This window comes from Xyrauchen texanus, chromosome 17 (genome assembly GCF_025860055.1).
Source record: "Xyrauchen texanus isolate HMW12.3.18 chromosome 17, RBS_HiC_50CHRs, whole genome shotgun sequence".
NCBI classification, from domain to species: domain Eukaryota; kingdom Metazoa; phylum Chordata; class Actinopteri; order Cypriniformes; family Catostomidae; genus Xyrauchen; species Xyrauchen texanus.
Window position 1 is genome coordinate 27873063 of NC_068292.1, and position 22186 is coordinate 27895248.

At 37.5% G+C, this 22186-nt stretch overlaps 1 protein-coding gene across 13 annotated transcripts in view; it reads right to left on the reverse strand.

The window, feature by feature from the left end:
- The window catches only part of LOC127657723 (myocyte-specific enhancer factor 2D homolog), an 88242-nt gene that overhangs the window by 8288 nt on the left and 57768 nt on the right, over positions 1–22186 (reverse strand). For 5 of the 13 annotated variants that reach the window (XM_052146582.1, XM_052146577.1, XM_052146583.1 and 2 more), the window contains 6 exons: positions 18558–18765; positions 17037–17093; positions 12532–12710; positions 10461–10490; positions 8221–8335; positions 5170–5359 (listed from right to left, as the gene is read on the reverse strand). In XM_052146582.1, coding sequence (XP_052002542.1) covers positions 5170–5359; positions 8221–8335; positions 10461–10490; positions 12532–12710; positions 17037–17093; positions 18558–18765 — 779 coding nt within the window. Of the gene's footprint in view, positions 1–2598; positions 2668–5169; positions 5360–8220; positions 8336–10460; positions 10491–12531; positions 12711–17036; positions 17094–18557; positions 18766–22186 lie in introns of all 13 variants that reach the window. The other 8 variants (XM_052146579.1, XM_052146573.1, XM_052146574.1 and 5 more) reach the window with 4 other exon arrangements.

Sequence of the window (22186 nt, forward strand, 5' to 3'; positions counted from 1 at the left end):
AAGGGAGAGGGAAGTTCTAATAAAGTATATGTGATATGAGGTTACTGCATTACAGACCAATCAAATCAGCTCAGTGACATGAAACCTGAAAATACTGTCTTGGTCCTGCTACACCTAATATATATATTTACCTTCATATTTTTTTGTTTAAACAAAGAAAAGTTTTAAAAACGGGGTGATATTAAAACTACGCTTCTGCCCCCTTGAGGTCTATGAGAGAAATTACAGTTTTATTGATAGAGACAGCAAGGTTGAGTTATAGGGAAAGTAGTTTAGGTATATAAAACTGTTATGTATTAGCTAGGGAGAGAAAAGCTATACTGTCCAAGACAATTTCATCAGTAAATTTGATGAGAATAAAATAATTTATGTTCTTCATAACCCCCCGCGACCCTGTACACAGGATAAGCGGTTGACGATGGATGGATGATGGATGGTCTTCATAACCAACTTTTATACCAAAGTGACTTACAATAAAGTCCAAATTTAACATTGATGATATATAACAGGACAAGCATCTAAAAATAAACACATGCTATGCTACAAATGCCCGGAAAAAACAAACTGCTAAAAAATACCAATTTCTAATACGTGGAACTTCTAACCATATCAATACTAAATTATTACACTGGGTATCACGAACATACAGTGGTCCCAAATAGAATTAGTGTACTTAACTTTTAAATATATCATTTAAATTTATCATTTTTTGTAAATGTATCAGTTCCCCTCAAGTTCACACTGGTGAACTACCAGAGTAACCACAGATGTAGTTCATCACATTAAAGGGATAGATCAACCAAACATTTTAATTCTCTCCTCATTTACTCACACTGACGCCATCCGAGATATGTAGAACTTTCTTTCTTCTGCCGAACACAAACAAAGTTATTTAGAAAAATATCTCAGCTCTGTGTGTCCATACAATGCACGTGAATGGTGACCACAACTTGAAGCACATAAAGGCAGCATAAAAGTAATCCATATGACTCCAGGTTTATTCGTGTTTTCTGAAGTGATCCAATCAGTTTTGGGTGAAAACAGACCAAAATATAACTTTTTTCCTATAAAACTTGACAACAGAATTCTCCTTGGTGATTATGATTTTAAATTCTTTCACATTTCCATACAGCACTAGGAAGCTTAATTGAGCTTAAAATCATGGCCGTGCCAGACTGCCATGGCAAGATATACAGAAATAAATTTTGGTCTGTTCTCACCCAATATATAGTAGATCGCTTCAGAAATCATGGATTAAACCACTGGAGTTTTATGGATTACTTTTATGCTGCCTTAATGTGCTTTGTGGAGCTTAAAATGTTTAGTCACCATTCACTTGCAATGTATGGAACTACAGAGCTGAGATCCTCTTTTAAAAATCTTTGTTTGTGTTCTACAGAAGAAAGTAAGTCATCCATATCAGGGATTTTTGAACAGTAAATCTTTGTATTATACTGTATAATGAAAAACCTCCTTTTTGTGAAACTTTTTGCTTCAAAAGTGTGATTTTGCTATCCGTCTAGTCACTTTGTTTGCTTGTGTTCAAATACTTTTGGGGGCCACTGTATAATAAAAATAAATTAGGCTTGAAAGTGTCAGAAAACATAATATAGTGACTTTTAGGCCACTGCTGTGAAAAACAGCCTGGTAACTTGTAATGCTAGAGGAGGTACTGATCAGGCTGGGCTGGTGTGATGAACACGTGGCCAAGCAGCATGTTACAAACGGATGGACGAATGAACCCCAGAGAGTCCTGACCCACTTGGGAGGACATGATGGAGATGTCTGTCCTACTTTCAAATTCCAATCTCCGATCTTAGTTATCATGGCACTAATGTGCTATATTAATTAGAAAACATAAAAGCTCCCCTAAATCTGTTTGTGTTGAACACAGGACACTGTACAATACACACTGAACACTTAAAATATAAAAAGATAAATCACGCACTGATTGCTAAATTTGGATTGAACAAAAAGGGAATCTGTTGATGAGATGGTCATCTAAGAGACGAAAGCGCACACACTTCCGTGCAAAGATTCTTTAGCACAGTTCGAGGTGATAACCATGATAACTAGGCCATGGCAGGTGACAGACAGGACAGCAGCGCATAGGCTGACACAGAGCACCCACAGAATATGACTGGCTAACATACTGTAGCTCTTTTCCAAAACCTAGTTAGCAGCCTCACTGCTTACTACCTACATATGCTGCATCCTAAGCATCATGGCAACTTATTAGTGAACAATTTGGAACACTCTACATAGGCAGCCACTCATAAATGGAACAAAGGGATTATTCACCCCAAAAAGAAACTTCTGTCATTATTTACGCACCCTCATGTCATCCCAAAACTTATGACATTCTTAATTCTGTGGAACACAAAAGAAGTGATGCAGAATGCTAGCCACGGAGCAAAGAATGTCATAAGGGTTTGGAACAACATGAGGGTGGGTAAATGATCAAAGAAATTTTATTTCGGAGTGATTTTTGTTATTAAAATGTTGCCTTCCTAGGCATTTTACTTGGTTTTGGAACAGAGCAACAGAGCCCACAGACTGTGATTGGCTGACACAGAGCGCCCATAGGGCCCCATTCACCTGAGATTAGCAGCCAGACCAGAGATGCAGTGAGTCATCTCTCCATTCTGTCTGTCTGAGCCCCACATGCTGTAAACAAATTAGAAAGAGCACAAATACACACACATACACAGCAGGTTAGACCTGCTCCACATATCATCTAATTTGTACTAAGAATTAAAAGAAGACCCCCCAATGCAAATGAGAGCATAGCACAGTGCTAACCCTGCTTTTGGCAGGTATTACATCCAGTCTAGAACACCTCAATGCCCCCATCCCCGTGGGAAGCAGATGGGAGGAGGGGGAAAAGGCAGAGAGAGAAAGACGAGAGAGGAAAACGTGTGTGCGTGGCAGAGAGTGCATTATATAGGTCAATCTCTGAGGGAGAATACGCAGGCGCTAGGTTTTGCGCAACACAACCTGATCGTTAGCCTCTGTTGTTATAATATCTTTTCGAAATCTTTGTTTAAAATTTTTCAAAATCTTAACACCTACATCCATGTTAATATGAATTTGAATCCCAAATTTTCCATATGATTTCGGACTTTTGAATCCCACTGTACTGTATATGTCATGCTAATAATGTAGTGTAGCATAGAGCTGCCCTTGATTTAAGCCTGGGGCTATTGAACATATTAAAGTGATGTATGAAGAAAAGAAGTAGTGTTGGCATTTAGCTGCTCTGCCCTGAACATCAAATTAAAAGCCTGGCCATTAAAATCTCTACATTCAGGACATCTAGATGCCTCTTGGAGCCAGAGAGCTGTAGCAAAGATCTTAATGCAGAGACACACAAAGCGCAATGAGATTATAAGGGTGTTGCAAAAAGGTTATGTCTAGTGAGTGTAAAATCGCAGATTAAAATAATATTATTCGTTAAGCATTTAATATCCTGGGGCCTTAGATTCATAGCGGCTGCAGCTCCCCAGGAATCAAAATTGGAATTTTATGGCTTTAAGTCCATGTCTATTACCATCTTTGAACTACAGAAAGTACAGCCTTTCTTTTCCTGGGGTCTTCAAAACCTAGTGAACTTCCTAGATAGCATTTTATGGACGCAGACATGCCTATGATGCCAATAAATGCTGTCTAGGAAGGTACCTAACAGTGACTGTACTACTTTTGGAAGTGCTTGCATACACCTTTTTCCTGAACGCTTAAATGTTCTATAGTTTATAATGACGTCTGTGTTACGGCTGAAAAGCCTTACTGTGTGACACTGAAAAATGTATGTACAATAAATGTCTACATGTTGTGTCAGGCTGGTCCCAGCTTCCTCCTTTGCCATCCTTGAAATCTTTACAGTCTGTTTCCAATTTCCGGTCTCCAGTGTTTGCACTCACATGGAAAATGTGATGTTTAATGTATTACATTTGTAAACATAAAAAAAAAACATGTGGCTCCATAGTGCCGATACTTAAAGAGTTGTGCTTTTTAACAGTCCCTCAACTGAGTGGGTGTATGGCGTGAAAGTCCAAGGTTGGTCATGTTGTTATCTTTAAAGGGATAGATCACCCAAAGATTTTAATTCTCTTAACATTTACTTGCCCTCAAGCCTTCCCAGATGTGTATTTTTTTTTCTTCTGTAGAATACAAAAGAAGATTTTTAGAAAAATATTACAGCTATGTAGGTCCATACAATAAAAGTGAATGGCGATCAGACCTTTGTAGCTCCAAAATTCACATAAAGGAAACATAAAAGTAATCCATATGTCTCTAGTGTTTAAATCCATATCTTCAGAAGCAATATAAAAGGTGTGGGTGAGAAACAGAACAATATTTAAGTCCTTTTTTACTAAATATCCACTTTAACTTTCAATTTGAGTTGTGAAAGAGAAACTAATCGAGAACATGTGACTTTCAGATGTAAAAGTGAAAGTGGAGATTTAAAGTAAACAAAAATGCCTTATATTTTGATCTGTTTCTTTCCCACACCTATTATATCGCTTCTGAAGACATGGATTTAACCCTTTGGAGTCTTACGGTTTACTTCTATGTTTCCTTCATGTAATTTTTGGTCTGATCACCATTCACTTGATTGTATGAACCTACAGAGCGGAGATATTCTTCTAAAAATCTTAGTTTATGTTCTCCTGAAAAAAGAAAGTCATACACATCTGGGATGGCATGAGGGTGAGAAAATGATGAGAGAATTTTTTTTTTTGGGTGAACTATTCATTTAACTACTTTAACTTGTTAAGCTAAGCCTGAAATACATTTTTACTCCAACTAACACTTAAATGTTTTTTTCCATCTGGATCACTCATTTTGTTAATTTTTACATTGCTTTTTGAGAAACAGAAAACAAGCAATTAGTATCATAAGTGGTTGCTCAGGAAACTGTGGATAACTGGATCTTCTAGAATCTAAAGTTTAGTTACATTTAGTTCATCCAGAGTACAACATGATTTTAAATCAGATTTTCAAGGGGCTTCTATCATTGAAACAGAGATCTCTACAGTTTAGACAGAAACAGGAAGTAGATGTGGTGCTTGTGGGCTCACACTTTGGACATGTGGTTAGAGAAGAACCAGGTGCAGGAGCGAGTATGTGTGAGAGCAGGAGAGAGTTTGTAAAAAGCATAAAACGTACACAAGATTACTGAGGGAGGCCAGAGTTAGCTGCTGTGGTTGTTGCTGTTGCTGGGATATGGATGACTGCTGCTGTTGTTGCTGGGATACTGATGGCTGCTGTTGCCAAGTGGTCATGTTGCTTGGCAACAGTGCACCCGATGGCGTAAAGGCTTGGAGGGCTGTGAGATCTGCACTTGTTAGCTGGTACTCTGCATGAAAACAAAGAAGAATGTTTCATGCATACTCACTGAATTTTAAGAATTCCAAAACCATGTTTTTCTATTCAAGGCCTCTGATTCTTATAGTTATGTAAATACATCCATATTCATGTATTTTTTCCTTTCATATTCAAAATAAATGACAAAAAAGAAAGGGGAGGACTGGGGAATAATGACTACAGCTTAACGAGACATGAATTAGTTTAAGAGAGATTGAAAAAAAAAGAGCGGAGGAGGAAATAAATAAATGGACAATGACCTTCATTTAATTCAAAATGCACCGGTACCACTTTCTCTTCCGATCCGATTCTGATACATGGAATCTCAGTATCAGCCGATGCAGTTTGTTTCAAAATCAGATTAGAATATCCATACTTATTGGGGGTACTCTATTATATGCAAAGAAATGCAAACTTTTAACTACACATTATTTCAATATAAATGTGTAGTCTATTAAAAAAAACTTTATTGTTAACTACTCTACAAATAATGTAGCAGCAAAATTAAAATTCAAGTAAAAATGTCTTCAGTAAAAAAGAAGTCAGTTTTCTAAGCAATTTTTTTATATATCACTTGTATCTGGCCTTTAAAGGATTCAGATCTCTTTTTTGCTCACTTTAATTGTAAAATATCAGTCCACTTTTCATTCACACAGTTTTTGGCACCCAGTCCACTTAAATATTGTTATAATTTGTAAACAAGTAATAATAATAAATTATTACTATTATTTTGATTATTATTATTGAATTTTAGAATTGTACATTACTATAGCAATATATTTCAGTTGTGCACTTTTAACTTTAAAACAATTTGGCTTTTATTTTGAAGATCAGAACACTCCAGGAAGTCTTGTAAGTGTCTATTTTTGGGCTAATTTCTTATTCAAAATCTGGCAAAATGCTCCTTCGATGCTGTTCTCAATGCATGTTATATGTGACCAGTGTTGATCTGAGAGCTGAAAATAGCCACGAGCATATCATCAACCTGCATGCCTTTGTATGCGTGTCAACAAGCAAAGGGCTGGATATGGTTCAAAAAATTTCGATATCAATACCGATACCAATACCTTGACTTAGATACTGGTTCCTTAACGATACTTTTTTCGATACCAATTTTATGAAATCCGTTTTAACAAGATTACAAACATTACCTCAAAAAAACTTTGGTTTTATTTTTGCAGTTTGTTGACTTTTTTACAGACTCAAAGACTCATCTCCTGAGCCTTCTGGTCTCCTCATGCCAGGGTCGGTAGGGGCAGAGGCTATAACATTTATGTGAAGAGGAAAAAACAAAACAAGAAAGCTAAACTGTTAATTCAGCCAACCCTAAGGATAATTACGGTTTAACAAGACAACTAGTTTAATATACATTAAACTTGATCAGTTACTGTCAACCTTAAAGCATTTTTAGCATCGATTTAGCTTGCTATCTATAGCCATACATCCAAACAATATCTAACGTTACGTAAGTCCCAGTTTATAGGACTATGTCACAACGCACAGAAACGTTAATTTAACAAGTACACAAGCATGTACCACTACAAGTTAGCCGATTTTGCTTGTTGGTTTGTTTGCTAAACGTTAACCTAACCTGTTGGAGTCCCAGTCATAGCGCCGCTGCATTCATCAGTAGTTTTGGAGGAGGACTCGTGGTGGTGGGCATGTTGAAGCTCTGTGGCAGGAGGACGCTGAGAGGATGACTGCACCGGCTCGGTCTTCTTGCAGTTGAAGAAGGAGCAACTTTCTGCTCTAAAGTTTATTCTGTGCACTGTCAAGTGCTTCATCAGATTTGTCGTGTTGCCGGTCTTGGCAGCTATTATCTTGTCGCAAATATTGCATCGCGCTCTGTTGGCATCGAGCCTGGTGAAATGTAGCCACATTTTTAATCTTTTCCACATCTTTTACATCTATGGGGGTTGAGACGCATACACACTACGTACAGCCTCACGTGTGAGCAGTGTCTCTTGGCGTAACCGGCGTAAACTAGTGTTTTTCCTTGATGCCTAAACACAGCCAATCACTGGCACGTTTAGATTTGGGCTCATCTAGCATGCAACATGCTTATCACTGACGTTGACGAGATTAACCCCTTAGGTATCGAAATTTGGTACAGAAAGACAAGACATTTTTCAATACTCAATTGTTAAGAGGCAATTGAGACAGTGCCTAAAATGCCTAAACTCGATACCCAGCCCTAGTCAACAGAGACATACCATTCATAAAAGTGCAGTTGATGCTGATCAATATTATACAGTATATATATATATATATATATATATATATATATATATATATACACATATATATAAACACACAGCGTTTTGTGATTCACAAAGCTTTCAGATGTCTTCAAGTGGCTTTGAATAAATCCAAATTTAGCAATCAGTGCGTGATTTCTCTTTTTATATTTTAAGTGTTCAATGTGTATTGTACAGTGTCCTGTGTTCAACACAAACAGATTTAGGGGAGCTTTTTATGTTTTCTAATTAATATAGCACATTAGTGCCATGATAACTAAGATCGGAGATTGGAATTTGAAAGTAGGACAGACATCTCCATCATGTCCTCCCAAGTGGGTTAATAGTTCTTTTAAGTCATTTTTTGAGCTTGACAGAGACGACCATGACTAACACAGTATCGCATATGGATTGGGCTCATCGGATTGATACCCAGTCCATCTAAAAATGTCAGTATTGGAGTCGATACCGATCCAGATATCAGATAGATATCAGATACTATTCAAAAGCTATAACTGTAAGTTAGGTTTTTTATATCTTTATAAAATTACATCTGATGTGTGCTAGTTTTTAAAATGATGAATGCCTCTGCTTCTGACTATAACGTCACTCTCACCTGTGTTGAAGGAGGTTGGCATGGAGAATGGAGTCAGGAGGCTCGGCGTTGCCACGGATACCACTGGTGTGGTAAGAGGCTGGCTCACTTGAGAGGTGCCTAACCGTTGAGCATTCTGGAAAGTCAGCAAGAGAGAGAGAGAGAGAGAGAGAGAGAGAGAGAGAGAGAGAGAGAGAGAGAGAGATAAAGATGAGATAATTAAGAAGCACATGAGTTGATTGTCCCGACAAGAGAACTTGACATCTCTGGAATGTTTGAACATTGAGTCACAACAAAATCTTCAAATTCTAGACGCTCATGAAGATGAAACATTTTTGATCCAATGCCTCAAGAGTATAGCTCAATCGCATAAATCAAAATCAACAATTATAAACTCTAAAATCAAAATAAACAAACAACACATCCCCAGCTTACTACTTTATACAAATACCCTTATTCTCTCTCTATAACCTCTTAACTAAGTGGAAAAAATTAAATGTTATAAAACTCTTAATCATGCTTCACATATTAACACTTCACATCAAAACACACAGTAACAAAATTGGTAGTGTTTTTGCAGGGCAAACCAGTGTAAAACATTTGCATTCAAACCTCCTGAATGTTTGAAGAGTCCTTCGTCTCTTCGATGGGATAGAGATGTTTTTTAAAAGGTGAAGTGCGTCATTTCTGTGCCTATTGTGTAACCAAATGAAACTGAAAAAATAATGACGGTTTCAAACAGGTTTCCCAAGCACCGCACTGTCTTTCATTGATTGACCAACAGAAAGTTCCCGCCCCAAACTCACGCCTATTGTTATAGTTCACCCAAAAATGAAAATTCCCACCCTCATTCCATCCTATATGTGCATGACTTTCTTTCTTCTACAGAACACAAATGAAGATAACCCATAAGACTCCAGTGGTTAAATCCATGTCTTCAGAATCGATATGATAGGTGTGGGTGAGAAACCAATCAATATTTAAGTCCTTTTTACTATCAATCTCCACCTCTGACCAGCCCCAACCAGTAGGTGGCGATATACACAAAGAATGTGAAAGTTGACATTTAAAGTAAACAAAGTATAACTTTACCACACCTATCTTATCTCAAAGACATAGATTTAATCACTGGAGTCGTATGGATTATTTTATGATGCCTTTATGTACTTTTGGAGTTTTGGTCACCATTCACCATTGTATGGACCTACAGAGCTGAGATATTTTTCTAAAAATGTTCTGCAGAAGAAGAAAAGTCATACGTATCTGGGATGACATGAGGGTGAGTAAATAATGAGAGAATTTATTTTTTTGGGAGAACTATTCCTTTAAGCCAATTTTGCTATGTCAGGTTCGTCATTTAGCTCAAACAGCAATGTTTTGATAGTGCCACAAAGCCACAGTGTTACACTTTTAAGGATAATTAACCTATAAATGGCTTACTTTTAGTTGTCTCTGCATCAAGCTGAGATAGGAGAAGCATTTAAATATTGAAAAAATGACACACTTTAAACCTTTAATGTCACTGCTTCAGTAAGCTGACTGATTGATTATTCAGCAGTAATTTGACATTGGTTTGCACTGCGCATGCACACATACAGGTCCAGATGCTGAGATGGGTGAAACATCGCCCCCCAAACCTATATGCACATTCACTACACTTAATGAGTCATTGGACAGCAATCATTAGAGAAAAGGATAGAAGTGAGACAGATAAACGGATCTCTGGAGTGAGGGCTTCTGCTCTGCGTATTTGATCCTGTGGGTCTGACTCATAGGAGATCAACCCACGCAAATGTGCATTTTGCCTTAAAAGTGTGTGTGTTTGTGTTTTTGTTGCCTTGAGTGTATGCATTCATTTACTGCACACAATAATCAGGCAGTCAGCCTGCAACGCCTCTGAATACACAGTACGCCTTTAACTCCAATTCACTGACCACCAATTATTTCCTATATCAAAACCACAGTGTTCTTTACATTGTGTTTAATACAATAAATAATTATTTATATTTTTAACCACAATCAATATAGTTTGGTCAGTTAAATTGTAGTGCGTATACAAAGGCATCTGTGTTCTTGTTGTCGCACAGATTGGAGATGTTGAGGCTCTGCTGTGTTGCGATGTGTAAAGAAAAATCAAGCAAAAAATGCGCTTCCAGCAAAAAACATTGTGACATGTTCACAGCACAGCATCCATTAAACATTCACCAAATGTTGTGAAATTGTTTACAGCACAATAGTCAAAGGAACTGAGCTGTATTCACCTCACTCACCAACTCCAGCTCCTCATCTGTCTGCAAGGCCAGAAATAAATAGGAACAAAAATTACAATTCTAATGCACACACATTTGTTTTTCTATCGTGGTGGGGACCTTTCATTAAGTTTAATACATTGACGTAGCCACCTTTGTGCCAGGGTGTATAAATGCCATCCAATATGTCAGCTTGCACACCCAAATTAATTAACTTTTTGATGCTTAATATTATTTTGTATTGAAAAGCATTAATATGATGCTGCAACTTCAGTGCATCGACTACGGAATCTAATAATCGATTGCAATGACTATAATAATTCCAACTATGCTACAGAGCCCGTCTCCAATTTCAAGCGTGCAGAGTTCTAATTTCTGCATCATCATTCATAATTAATAGCACCCATATGAGCAAAATTTGTTAATTGTTGTTCTTTGCTTCCCCAATTATTATGTATATTATGGAATATTTGGAGAATACACTTGTAAAGGTATACTAACATGCCTTTACTCCTGTCATGAAGATTATTTGTACATAACGTGTTACAAGCCTATCCCATTAAGCTGTTAATTCTGTGATCCTACTCGATTTTGAAGATGAGACTTACCTGCCTATATAGGTGACAAACCTATTTAAATTATTGGTTCAATAGCTACAGTAAATGTTCCTCTAATGTTATATGGAAATCTATTATGCATGAGATGGTCAACTTACCATTTGATTGTTAGTTTGCATCAAGTCAGACATGATGTTAACTTTGATCTATTTTGGCTTAGTAATTAATGTAACATTAATATTGTTTTTTTGTTTACATTGGCAGTCAACATGAACCAAACCTCCCTGTACTTCCTTAATGCTAATAAATTAAGCTTATTTCTTTTCCAAAATTAAGTTTTCTAATTAGTGAAAGTAAAACCCAGAGTATTTTTGTAAATGTTGTATAGTGAAAACTGATCCTCCATTCACATGCGTCTTCAGAACATTTTGGAAATACATTTTTAACTGTTCCAAAATGACTTTTACACATTTTACGACTAAATATTAAGCCTAATATTTGGATAAATTAACAGGCCTTTCTACTAGACTGATAAAAGTGTCATTCATTTGTTTAGTCAAGTCATTATAATGTAATACAGGGCAAAAAAGAAATTACCTTGGCACACCCAGAGCCTTGTTTCTGGCTACACCACTGGTATTATTATATTATATATATTATAATTATTATTATAGTTTAAATACTGTGCTAATTATATTTTTAATCCTAACCCTACCTATCTCTCACAGAAACAATTAAAACATTTTCGATAAGGAACAATTGAGTATATTAGGCTGTTTTTCTTGTTGGGACCGTTGGTGAAAAGTAGGTGATTTTAGATTTGACTTTGCTATTGTTTTGGTTCAGTTTAAGATCCATTATTTAATAATACCAAACTACCAGAATCCTTCTATTCTTCTTTGTTACATTGTAATAATGGCATTGTTTTTTGTTTTGTTTTGGATTTGGCATGCCCAATTCCCAATGCGCTCTAGTCCTCGTGGTTGCGTAGTGACTCACCTCAATTCGGGTGGCGGAAGACAGATCTCAGTTGCCTCCGCATCTGAGACAGTCAATCCGCACATCTTATTACGTGGTTTGTTGAGCACGTTACCAAGGAGACCTAGCACGTGCGGAGGCTTCACATTATTCTCCGCGGCATCCACACACAACTCACCACGTGCACCACTGAGAGCAAGAACCACATTATAGTGACCATGAAGAGGTTTACCCAACGTGACTACCCACCCTAGCAATCGGGCCAATTGGCTTCTTAGGAAGCCTAACTGGAGTAACTCAGCGTGCTCTGGATTCGAACTTGCGACTCCAGGTGTGGTAGTCAGCGTCTTTTTAAAATATTTTAAAATCATTTCATTTTATAACATCATAAAATCTGAAAGACTGTGGCAAGCTCTCTGTATTTTCACTGGAATGGTTTAAAATATGACCTGAAATGTTGTCAGTATGTTTTAATATGGTAAATCGTTGAGATTAGATGGTGGTTTTCACCTAGTCAGGCTCCTGTAGTGCAATGTGGAAGTGCTCACCAGCTGCATGATGCCTTTGCTGCTCTGGGAGGTGATGACCCGAAGATCTGGCTTACGACTGTTCACCATCTGAGCGCTGGGTGGAGGAGGAGACTTAGCCGGGACTACTTTCCCCATGCTGTTGCCGTTGGAGACTGAGAGGAGTCCTGGTGAGGCCCTGGCACTGACATAACCGTTAGCTACAGAAAGAGAAAGAAAAAGGAGGAAAAGGCAAAGAGATGTCAACATAGAGCTGGTATTTATTTACAGAGAAAGACTTCACTCACATTCTTTATCATTTGACCACAATCACACATTCAGATACACCAGTGTGATTATATTTGCTGTTTTCTATAATTTGTGTTTATAGGAAAAACACAATAATTGCCCACCAGTGAAAATAATCCTATTAGCGTCTCCCTCGCCCTGGCAGATGTATTTATCAAACCAAATCCTCTGTTTTTGGGGATTATAACTCTTATAATGTTGTAATTGGATGATTAATAGTGACAGTTTTTTAGGCTAGGAGAACCACATTCCTGTTTGGGAGGAAACTTAGCTTGTACACAAACACACGCAAAAGCAGACACAAACACGGAACGGATCGGTCTGTCGGACACCAGTTTATCCTGTTCCTCGACTCTTTTCCAATTTTTTGACACTACAGCAATTGTAATGCCTGATCTGGTAAGCAGTGATTTCAGAGAAAGGAAGAGTATGAGTGTGATCTGTGTGTGTGTGTGAGAGAGAGAGAGAGGGAGGGAGGGAGGGAGGGAGGGGGCTGGGGACTTTCCCAATGTTTTCCCACATTCTGGAATTTTCTCAGCCCAACACATGTCACTTATGAGTGCTCTGGAAACATTCTGATGTCTGAGCTGAACAGAAATATCCCAAATAATTATGCTGCAAATATTTTTAGAAATTCTATTTGAATTCTTTTTCCACTGAACTGCTTCTAAAAGTTCTGTATGTTTACATTTTAAAAACAAAACATAGATGTACATTACTGCATTTGCAGACACTTGTATTAGAAGCGTAATTTTTTCAGTTTGTGCATTCACTGGGATTTGAACCCACAACATTGGCAGTCCTAGCACCATTTAACCTACAGGATTCCAACTAAATTATTGCACCACATTGAAACAAATTTCACCTTAGTACATCATATGTTAAGGGTGCTCACTCCGTTAATGAAACTTTTATGAGCTTCAGACTGGAGATATTTTTGCAGTTTGATATTTTATCCAATCTGATCTCCAGTAACAGGGCAACAGCAACTGTGTGTTGCTCTGCGAGAAGTGTGAGAGCAATGACCGCGTCAGCAGCTCTGAATGGAAAGAGATTGCAAGGGGAGCTGCAATTCCTTGGCACAGAGAAGAGACGTGCTCAGCTGTTCTGTGCCCTAGGAAACAGCTTCAAGTTCTGTCTGCTTTTTGAGGGGGAATTTATATCTTACATGCTTGTGTCTTACATGCTGTAGAGAGTATGCTGGTAAATATAGTGGGTAGGAGTATATGTAAATGTGAGTGTGCCGTTTATGTTAGTAAATAAGTTTGTGAGAGTTGATTGAATGCCCCTGGTCTCAATTAATCTCCAATTCAAAGACCTAATTGCCTTTTTCTTTCCAGTTCTCTCGTCCTCTCACTCTCTGTCCTTCCCTCTCATGGGAATGGTAGGAATGCTACATGACGTCAATGCTGACATTCCCTAAGCAACAGCTGAGAATGGAGGGAAGGGAAGGGCATGGATGGAGAGAGAGTATAAGAAACAAAGAGTGGTAATGGACAGGGAAAACAGTTTGGTAAGGGCTAAGAAAGTCTCTTGGGATAAACTTTCATTAACTCTACATATACAAAAGGGATGGCTCACAATGGGCAACCAGTCATCCAATAAATGACTAGTTCATTAGTGAGGCTGAGTAGTTTATGTAATTTTTTTCTTGTATCTGAATATGGTTTTGATATTTTTAATGGTGGTGCTTCAATTGGCATGCTGTGCTGCAGCACTAAACAGTTTGCATGGTAAAACCCTCATGGAAAAGTTGTGTCTGGAAATTCATACCCTTTAAAGCACCACCATACAATATTCAGATGAATGTCTTTGGCTGTTGCGTCACATCTTGCGCTGTTATTTGAGCATCCCAAAACGAGTGTTGTGTTTTTAAGACAACGTGTAAAGTTAAATATAGTCCAACTTTTAAGTATGCATCTCAAGACGCCTGCACTCTTTTGCACTACGTCTAGCTGCTGTTAAAAGTATCTTATGTAAACATCTGCTAAGAAAATGCATTCATGCAGTTAGAATCAATCCACAGCGGGTTTCATTTGCTTTTGTACTCGAATTACAGTCTTCATCTGTCATCTGAATATACATGAAGCAATGCGTAATCAAATATTTGAAAGAAGGATGTCAACTGAGTTAGAGTTAAATATTTGTTGCACATCACTTCTGTCTTTCGGAGCTTGTACACAATGCTGAGTGAAATTGTGACCTGATTAACGTGTAAACATGCTGGAAGAAACCGAGCTACAATCGAATAATCTAAGTCTGTTAGTCTGACTTTGCACAAACTGGACTGTGTTTACATGACATTTTTCATGACATTTAAAAAAGACAAATTATTCTTTCAGTTCAACTGAAACCAAACTTTTAAAGTGCATGTAAACATACTGAGTGACTCCACAAGAGCCCTCAAACTCTTTTTTTTTTTTTTAAGTTTATTTCGAGCAAAATAAAATAAATAATATATACATATATATATTAACACACACACACACAAATAAAAAAATAAAAATAAAAATAACATAGCATAGCTTATCTCCCATATACATAGATATAAATATATACACATATACCCACATATTATTTACACTTATAATAATAGTTGCTCGAAAGGGAGTGGAAAGAAGTATAACTTATTAACTCCCACCCCCAATTCCTTCCCATATATTACCCCGTATATCCGCTGCCATTAACAGTTAAATAAATAATAATTTATTTGTTTTGATAATATTTATTTGATATTATAGTTTCTTACAATTACATTATGCTATCTCAATAATCACTATAATGCTATATGATAATCCTCATTATCGTAAACATTCAAATACGTCCCGATATCTATAATAATCACGTCATATATAAAATATAACCATATCCTAGCATATTGTTTAAACATAGTTTTACAATAACAGTAATACCAATAATAATTAATAATAATCATTATCATTATTTACTCAGCTATGTACACATATCCCACTCTTTTGTAATTGTGTCACCATTTACAATATCAAGATAAATAAATAGGAACCGTTTATAATCCTAAATACTTCCCCTCCCAATCACAAACACAAGAGCACCCAGATCCCTCACTCAGTCTCATATTTGATCAACACCATTTCTTTAAATTTGAATTTGAATTGGTGAATATTTGGGCATTGCTTGACCTGTAGCCCCAAACCATTCCAAAGTCTGACACCACACACAGACACACACAAGCTTTTCCTGGTGGTTCTCACCGCCTGGACTTGAACGTTTTCACATCCCCTCAGGTTATAGCCCCCTTCTCTTCCTAAAAAAAACTTTTGAATATTACCCGGCAGATCATTTTTGTTGGCTTTATACAAGAATTGAGCAGTATAAAAATCAACTAGATCAAAAAGTTTTAAAATTTTAGATTGCAAAAATAATAAGTTTGTATGATCAAAATATCCCACCTTGTGTATGATTCTACCTGCTCATTTTTGGAGTAAGACATTTTTTTTTTCTTACTCAGAAAAAATCATCTTCAATGATTAAATGTGTAAATGCACACTTAAAATGTCCCTGAGACACATGTGCTCTTTGAAGATCAGAGGCAGGGGAACCTACAGCTGTCAGGGATTGTCAAGATTGGCTGGGAGAAGAGAGGGGAGTGTGACAGGGGGAGGGGTGAGGCCGGAGCGTGCTGATTTGAGCTGGGAATTCAGAATGTCACGAGTGAGATATGAAGAACAGCTGAAAGGGGAAGAGGATGGGAAGACAGGTATGCAGGGAACAGAAATGGACAAGTAAAAGAGGAAAACGGGAAAGATAAAGAAAGTAATGAGATAAATAAAATGAGAGTAGGAACATTGATGTGGATGGTGATGACCTATACCATTTATGGTGTCATGAGGTTGTTTACAGGCGTGCTTGGAGAGCACAGTATGAGCCTCAGTTGTCACAAGCTAACAGGTGTGTGAATATATGGTGGATGTCCGTTAGCTAGAGTGCCATCCACAAGCCTTACTGATCACACACTTTTTTAAATTCTTGTGTTAAGAGTCTTGAAAAGCTTCATGGAGCTGTTGTCATTCTCAGAATCATAGACCGATCAGATCTTATCTTATCAGAGGAGACTGAAATAACCTTGCTCCACTCTGGAGGTTTTTAGAGTGCCTTTCGATTTTAGGCAGTTTGACTCAGACTAATGTATTATTCAGAGGATTTGGTGGAAATGAAGAGGTTTTACTGGGGCCGTCTGACTGGTGGGAAGAAAGACTTACCCACAGGGCTTGGGCACGCTCCATTTGAATTGTTGAGGTCACCTCCCAGGAGAGCACCTGGAAAAAGGACAGAGTGGCTTCGAGCAAGAGCAATTCTTGAGTCTAGACTACAGACTGCAAATTTAGATCTAATGTCAACAATAAATCTGACATTGAACACAAAGTCTTTAAATTTGAGGGCAAATATAAAGAAAATGGCACCATTAAGACCTGTCGGGTGATCTAATCACAAGTGGTCATGCAAAACAGATTGCCGTTTACACCTGGCATGAACACGTGTCTCAAATGCGTCTCCAGTGACTACTTGTGATCGGATTTTAAGGGAAGGGTCTCTGATTTCATGTCTGCAAACATAACTTTACATCAGTTTGTCATACTGAAGTTCACTGAAGATGTTCAGTAAAATTGTGTACGTACGAGCCAACTTGACAGTATTTAAACTTTTCCAATCAGGCAGTTGTTTTCTTTTATAGCCGTGCCTAGCTGACAAGGTTTAAAACCCTTGGTTTGGTGCAGTGTTCTATGATTAAGCAGTTTTCTGGGATGCATAAGGGTGCACACACTTCAATTCCAACGTGACTCAGCATAAACACACAAAAGTTTTCCAAGCTCCCGCAATTTTTGACCAAAGATTTCCATGACTTTTCCAGTCATTTGAGATTACTGGATCAAGTTGTCACTAGGATTTTTTTTAAATATATTTATATAATATTTTGTATTCACCAGATGAGGTTTAATGAGGAATATTAAACTTGTATATTATTTATTAAATAGCAAACCACTGTTATACTGTAGAACTAAGCCATTCTAACTGTATAGGAATGCGAAGGAATAAAGAATAAAAAGCTCTGGAACTATCTGCATATATATTTGCTGATAACGATAGTACTATTGGCATGGATTAATCAGTAACAGGCCTACCCCAAGTACTGATCCTTTGAATAAATATATGATTAAATTACTGTATAATTGTCTCCAATGAGACAAAAAAAAATTATGGAAAAATAAATGTGGCTTAATGGACAATTCAGCTTTCCTCATTTGAGGAAGACAACTCTGTGTCTTACTAGTACCATATTAGCTAGTAACATTTGACACCCAATGAAACACTGTGACAGTTAAATGTGACCAATCGAAATTTCCATGTCTTTTAAGATTGAATTCATTTCCATGATTTTTCCAGGCCCGGCAATGATGGTAAGTACATTTCCTGATATTTCCAGGTTTTCCATAACTGTGGGACACCTGAACTTTCAATAGATCCAAAACTGAACAGAAAACTTCACAGGATGGTCTGAAGCCAGAACTTATGAGTTATAATCAGTATACTATGCAACCACTCCAGACAGCCACTTTGATTCACAGCAAAGCATAAATCAGTTGTGTGTTTCTGAGACAGCTGCTCTTGGTAATCCATAACCCACAGGGCAACATTTCAACCACATGTACATAACATAAGTTGCCATCTCCTCTTTCCTGTTGTGCTTACTGGTACCCAGCCCAAGAGGTTTGCACTCTCACCTGCACTGGCAGGTCTCTGTGGCAAGCCCGGAGACACTGTGTTCCTCTGGAGCTGCGGTTGCTGTGGTGACAGCAGACGCGGGTCTGTGAGAGTGGAGGTGACGAAGGAAGTGGTGACGAGGCTGCTGGGATTGCTGAATGGCAGAAGACTCTGGTTGGACACCGGCACTGTGACTGGCATGGAGAAAGTGGGCGGTGGCACTGTGGACTGACAAAGCACAGATAGACAGAAACAGTTAGCCGGGTCACTACACACACTCACAAATATCTGCATGTACAGTAAAGGAATTGTTCACCCAGAAATGAAAATGCATAACCAGTAAACCAGTATCACTTTCTTTCTTCTGTGGAACATAAAAGGAGATGTTAGGCAGAATGACAAAAAGATACAATGATAGTGAATGGTGATTGAGGCTGTCAGTCATTCTGCCCAACATCTATTTTTGTGTTCCACAAACGAAAGAAAAGTGTTTGGAATGACAAGGGTAAGTAAATGATAGAATTTTTATTTTTGCGTGAACAACATCTGCTCACACACAAATGCCCACTGCAATTTTAAACATACTCTGGTTATAATATCATGCAGTGAACTGTGCAAACATCTCAAAAGCAGAGCATGTGAAGCCAAGAGTAGAAGTGCAGAGTTAATTTCAGAGGATTTAAAAACAATAAGGTGCCACTGTTGTATGATGCATTTGAGATGATTTCAGATGTTAAATTAACCTATGTTGGAAACAAAGGAATAAAACAGTTTGAGAGGCGCCCCTGTACGTACACTACCAGACAAAAGTTTGGACACAGCTGACTTTGTTTCTAATGATCTCAAAAACATTTAATTTAAAAGTTCATGCGTAAACTTTTTTTTTTTTAATGTTTTGGGCATAAAATGCATTACATTAACAACAGAATTTTTTTTCCTCCCTCAAATGGATGAGTTGTAACAGATAGTAAACGAAAAGTAGCTTACAAGTGAACAGCATACATGGGAACTCCTCCAATACTGTTTTAAAAGAATTCCAGTTGGGTTCCTCATGAAGATGTTTGAGAGAATACATATTGTAGGTACAGCTATTATCTAGGACTAGGTAAAGCATGAATTCTTTCAAGAAATTAAAGAATAAGATAGTTATGATTTGTTTAACATATTTTGTCACTATATAATTCTCATACTTAAATTTGTGTTATTTCATAGTTTTGATGACGTCACTATTATTATAAAATTTGAAATAAATATTTTAAAAACAAGTAGGTGTGTCGAACCTTTTGACTGATAATGTATTCTACATCAAATTCCATCTGGATTTACAATTTAATTACAATTACATTTAATTACATTACATGCAATAAATTAATCACAATTAATCACATACAATCATTATTTGCTCAGAAAGGCCCTTCATATAAATGGTGCACAATAATTCAAATGTTTATAAATATAATATGTAGGGCCTATTATAAATATATAATATGGACTGAAATTAAGTTTAAAATTTAGTTTTTTTTATTATTGTGGCAGATGAAAAAACTCTGATCAGACAATACAATAAATGCCTTAAGAACTCAATATATTGTTTTATTCTCATATCATTGAGCAAGCCTACAGTTGACAGCAATCTGTTTTGCATTGAGTTTGTCAATGTATCAGGTTCTCACAGTATGCGTTCTTGTGTTCTGTCTCTGCTATTTATAATTGTCGCTCTATGTACAGTACATGTGCTTGAGACGGACAAATCACGCTCGTCTGGGAGGTGACCTCAACAATTCAAATGGAGCATGCCCGAGCCCTGTGGGTAAGTCTTTCTTCCCACCAGCCAGACGGCCCCAGTAACATCTCTTTACCTGTCAGACGGACATGTTTAGAGTGTCTCACTGCTATTCAGTGTCATAAACTGCACATTTTTAGGATGCTGTATCAAGTTAAATGTAGTGGAATCTTTGAAAATCACGTATCAAGAGTAGGTTCTCGTTCTGTGGCTGCGCTGAGATTTGGTGAGGCACACTGCCAACAATTGACGTGGCTCGTAATAACACATGTTCTTTAAGCTTGATTTGCTCATATGGTAGAACAATCCTTCCTTTTATTACAGAATTTACATATGCATCAAGGGACATGATTAATTCATTTAAACTAAATAATTAGTTTAAAATTTTTAACACATTATTTTTTATAATTAATCGCACTTAAGTAACACGTTAAATTGACAGCCCTATTTTTAAGATAATGGGCCAGTAATTTTTGTAGCCCAGGAAACTCAATTATGATCTATGACAGTTGCCCTTAAACTATTAATATGGCCCTAGGGAATAACCTACAGCACATGGTAGGCTCAGGTGTTTCAAACAAGGGGTATGTGGCCTTGACAACTCCTGAGTCAGCCAATCTTTGTTCTTGTGCTTTTTGAAGTGCAATTAGCCAACTTCGGCAGTCAGTGGACTCAAACTGTCCAGATGCTCTGAAGGAGACCCATTTTCCCATGATCCTCAGCAAAACCAGGGTCTCTAAAATTAGAATGTGGGCCACACTAGGCCTCTTGTGTTCTGAGTGGGACCCAGTTTGATAGAATCTGGCTGTTTCTATGTCCTCGTCCATTTCTCCTCTTGCTTCTCTGTCAACTCTCAATTTGTGCTTCAGCAGAAAAATTAAGTTTGAAGTGCACCGATAAATGTCCCTAAACTCCCTCAGAGTAGCAAGTTGTGTTTTAGTCTCCAACAGCTTTGTTTTACCAGCACAATGTGGGATGGTCTCTTCCATAAACATTTCATTTTACACAGTCGCAAAAGACTGTACAATCTAAACAGAGGTATCTCACTAGGGACACTAACAAAGCCTTATTCAAAGAAATATTCCATGTTAATTACATGTTTAGGGGATCGTTAACCCAAAATGAAAATGATGCTATCATTTACTCGCCCTCATCTGGTTTCAAACCTTTAAGACTTTCATGCGTGGAACACAAAAGGAGATGTGGTAGCCTCAGTCACCATTCACTTTCATTTTATTCAAATAGGTGCAATAACAGTGAATGGTGACTAAGACTGTTCCTTTTTATGTTTCATGGAAGAAAGTCATATTGGTCTGAAACAACATGAGGGTGAGGAAATTACAACAGAATTTTCCCATTTAGCTCCATCAAAAGCATCTGTGGAATGCTGTTAATTACCACAGAAAATAATTTCAACTCATACCTCAGTTTGAAAGGGGGAAAATTACATGGTTGTCCCACAGGCATCTATTACAAATGCGTTTCTGTCAACATAGTTTTTCATCGATTTTACAAACTGAGGTGCAAGTTCAAATCATTTTCAAATCACATATGCTGTCAACAGAGCTTAATTTGAGTTTGACACAGAATATTCCTTTAAAAAAAGTGCAATATTTTTCATTGCATTCTTTCATTATTACATATCTAATTTAAAATGATGGATAAACAGGATTCAGATTGCGAAAGCACCTCCGTCTGACTCCATTGCAAATCTTGAACTGTCATGTAATGTAGCATAGCATATTACTGGCTGAGCCTGTGGAAGAGACAGCAACTAAGTTCCAGCACTGCACGCAGGCCAGGCAGGGTGAGGGGAGGGGAGGGCAGAGGACAGGGGCCGGTTATTTGTGTGAGGTGAGCAGCTAG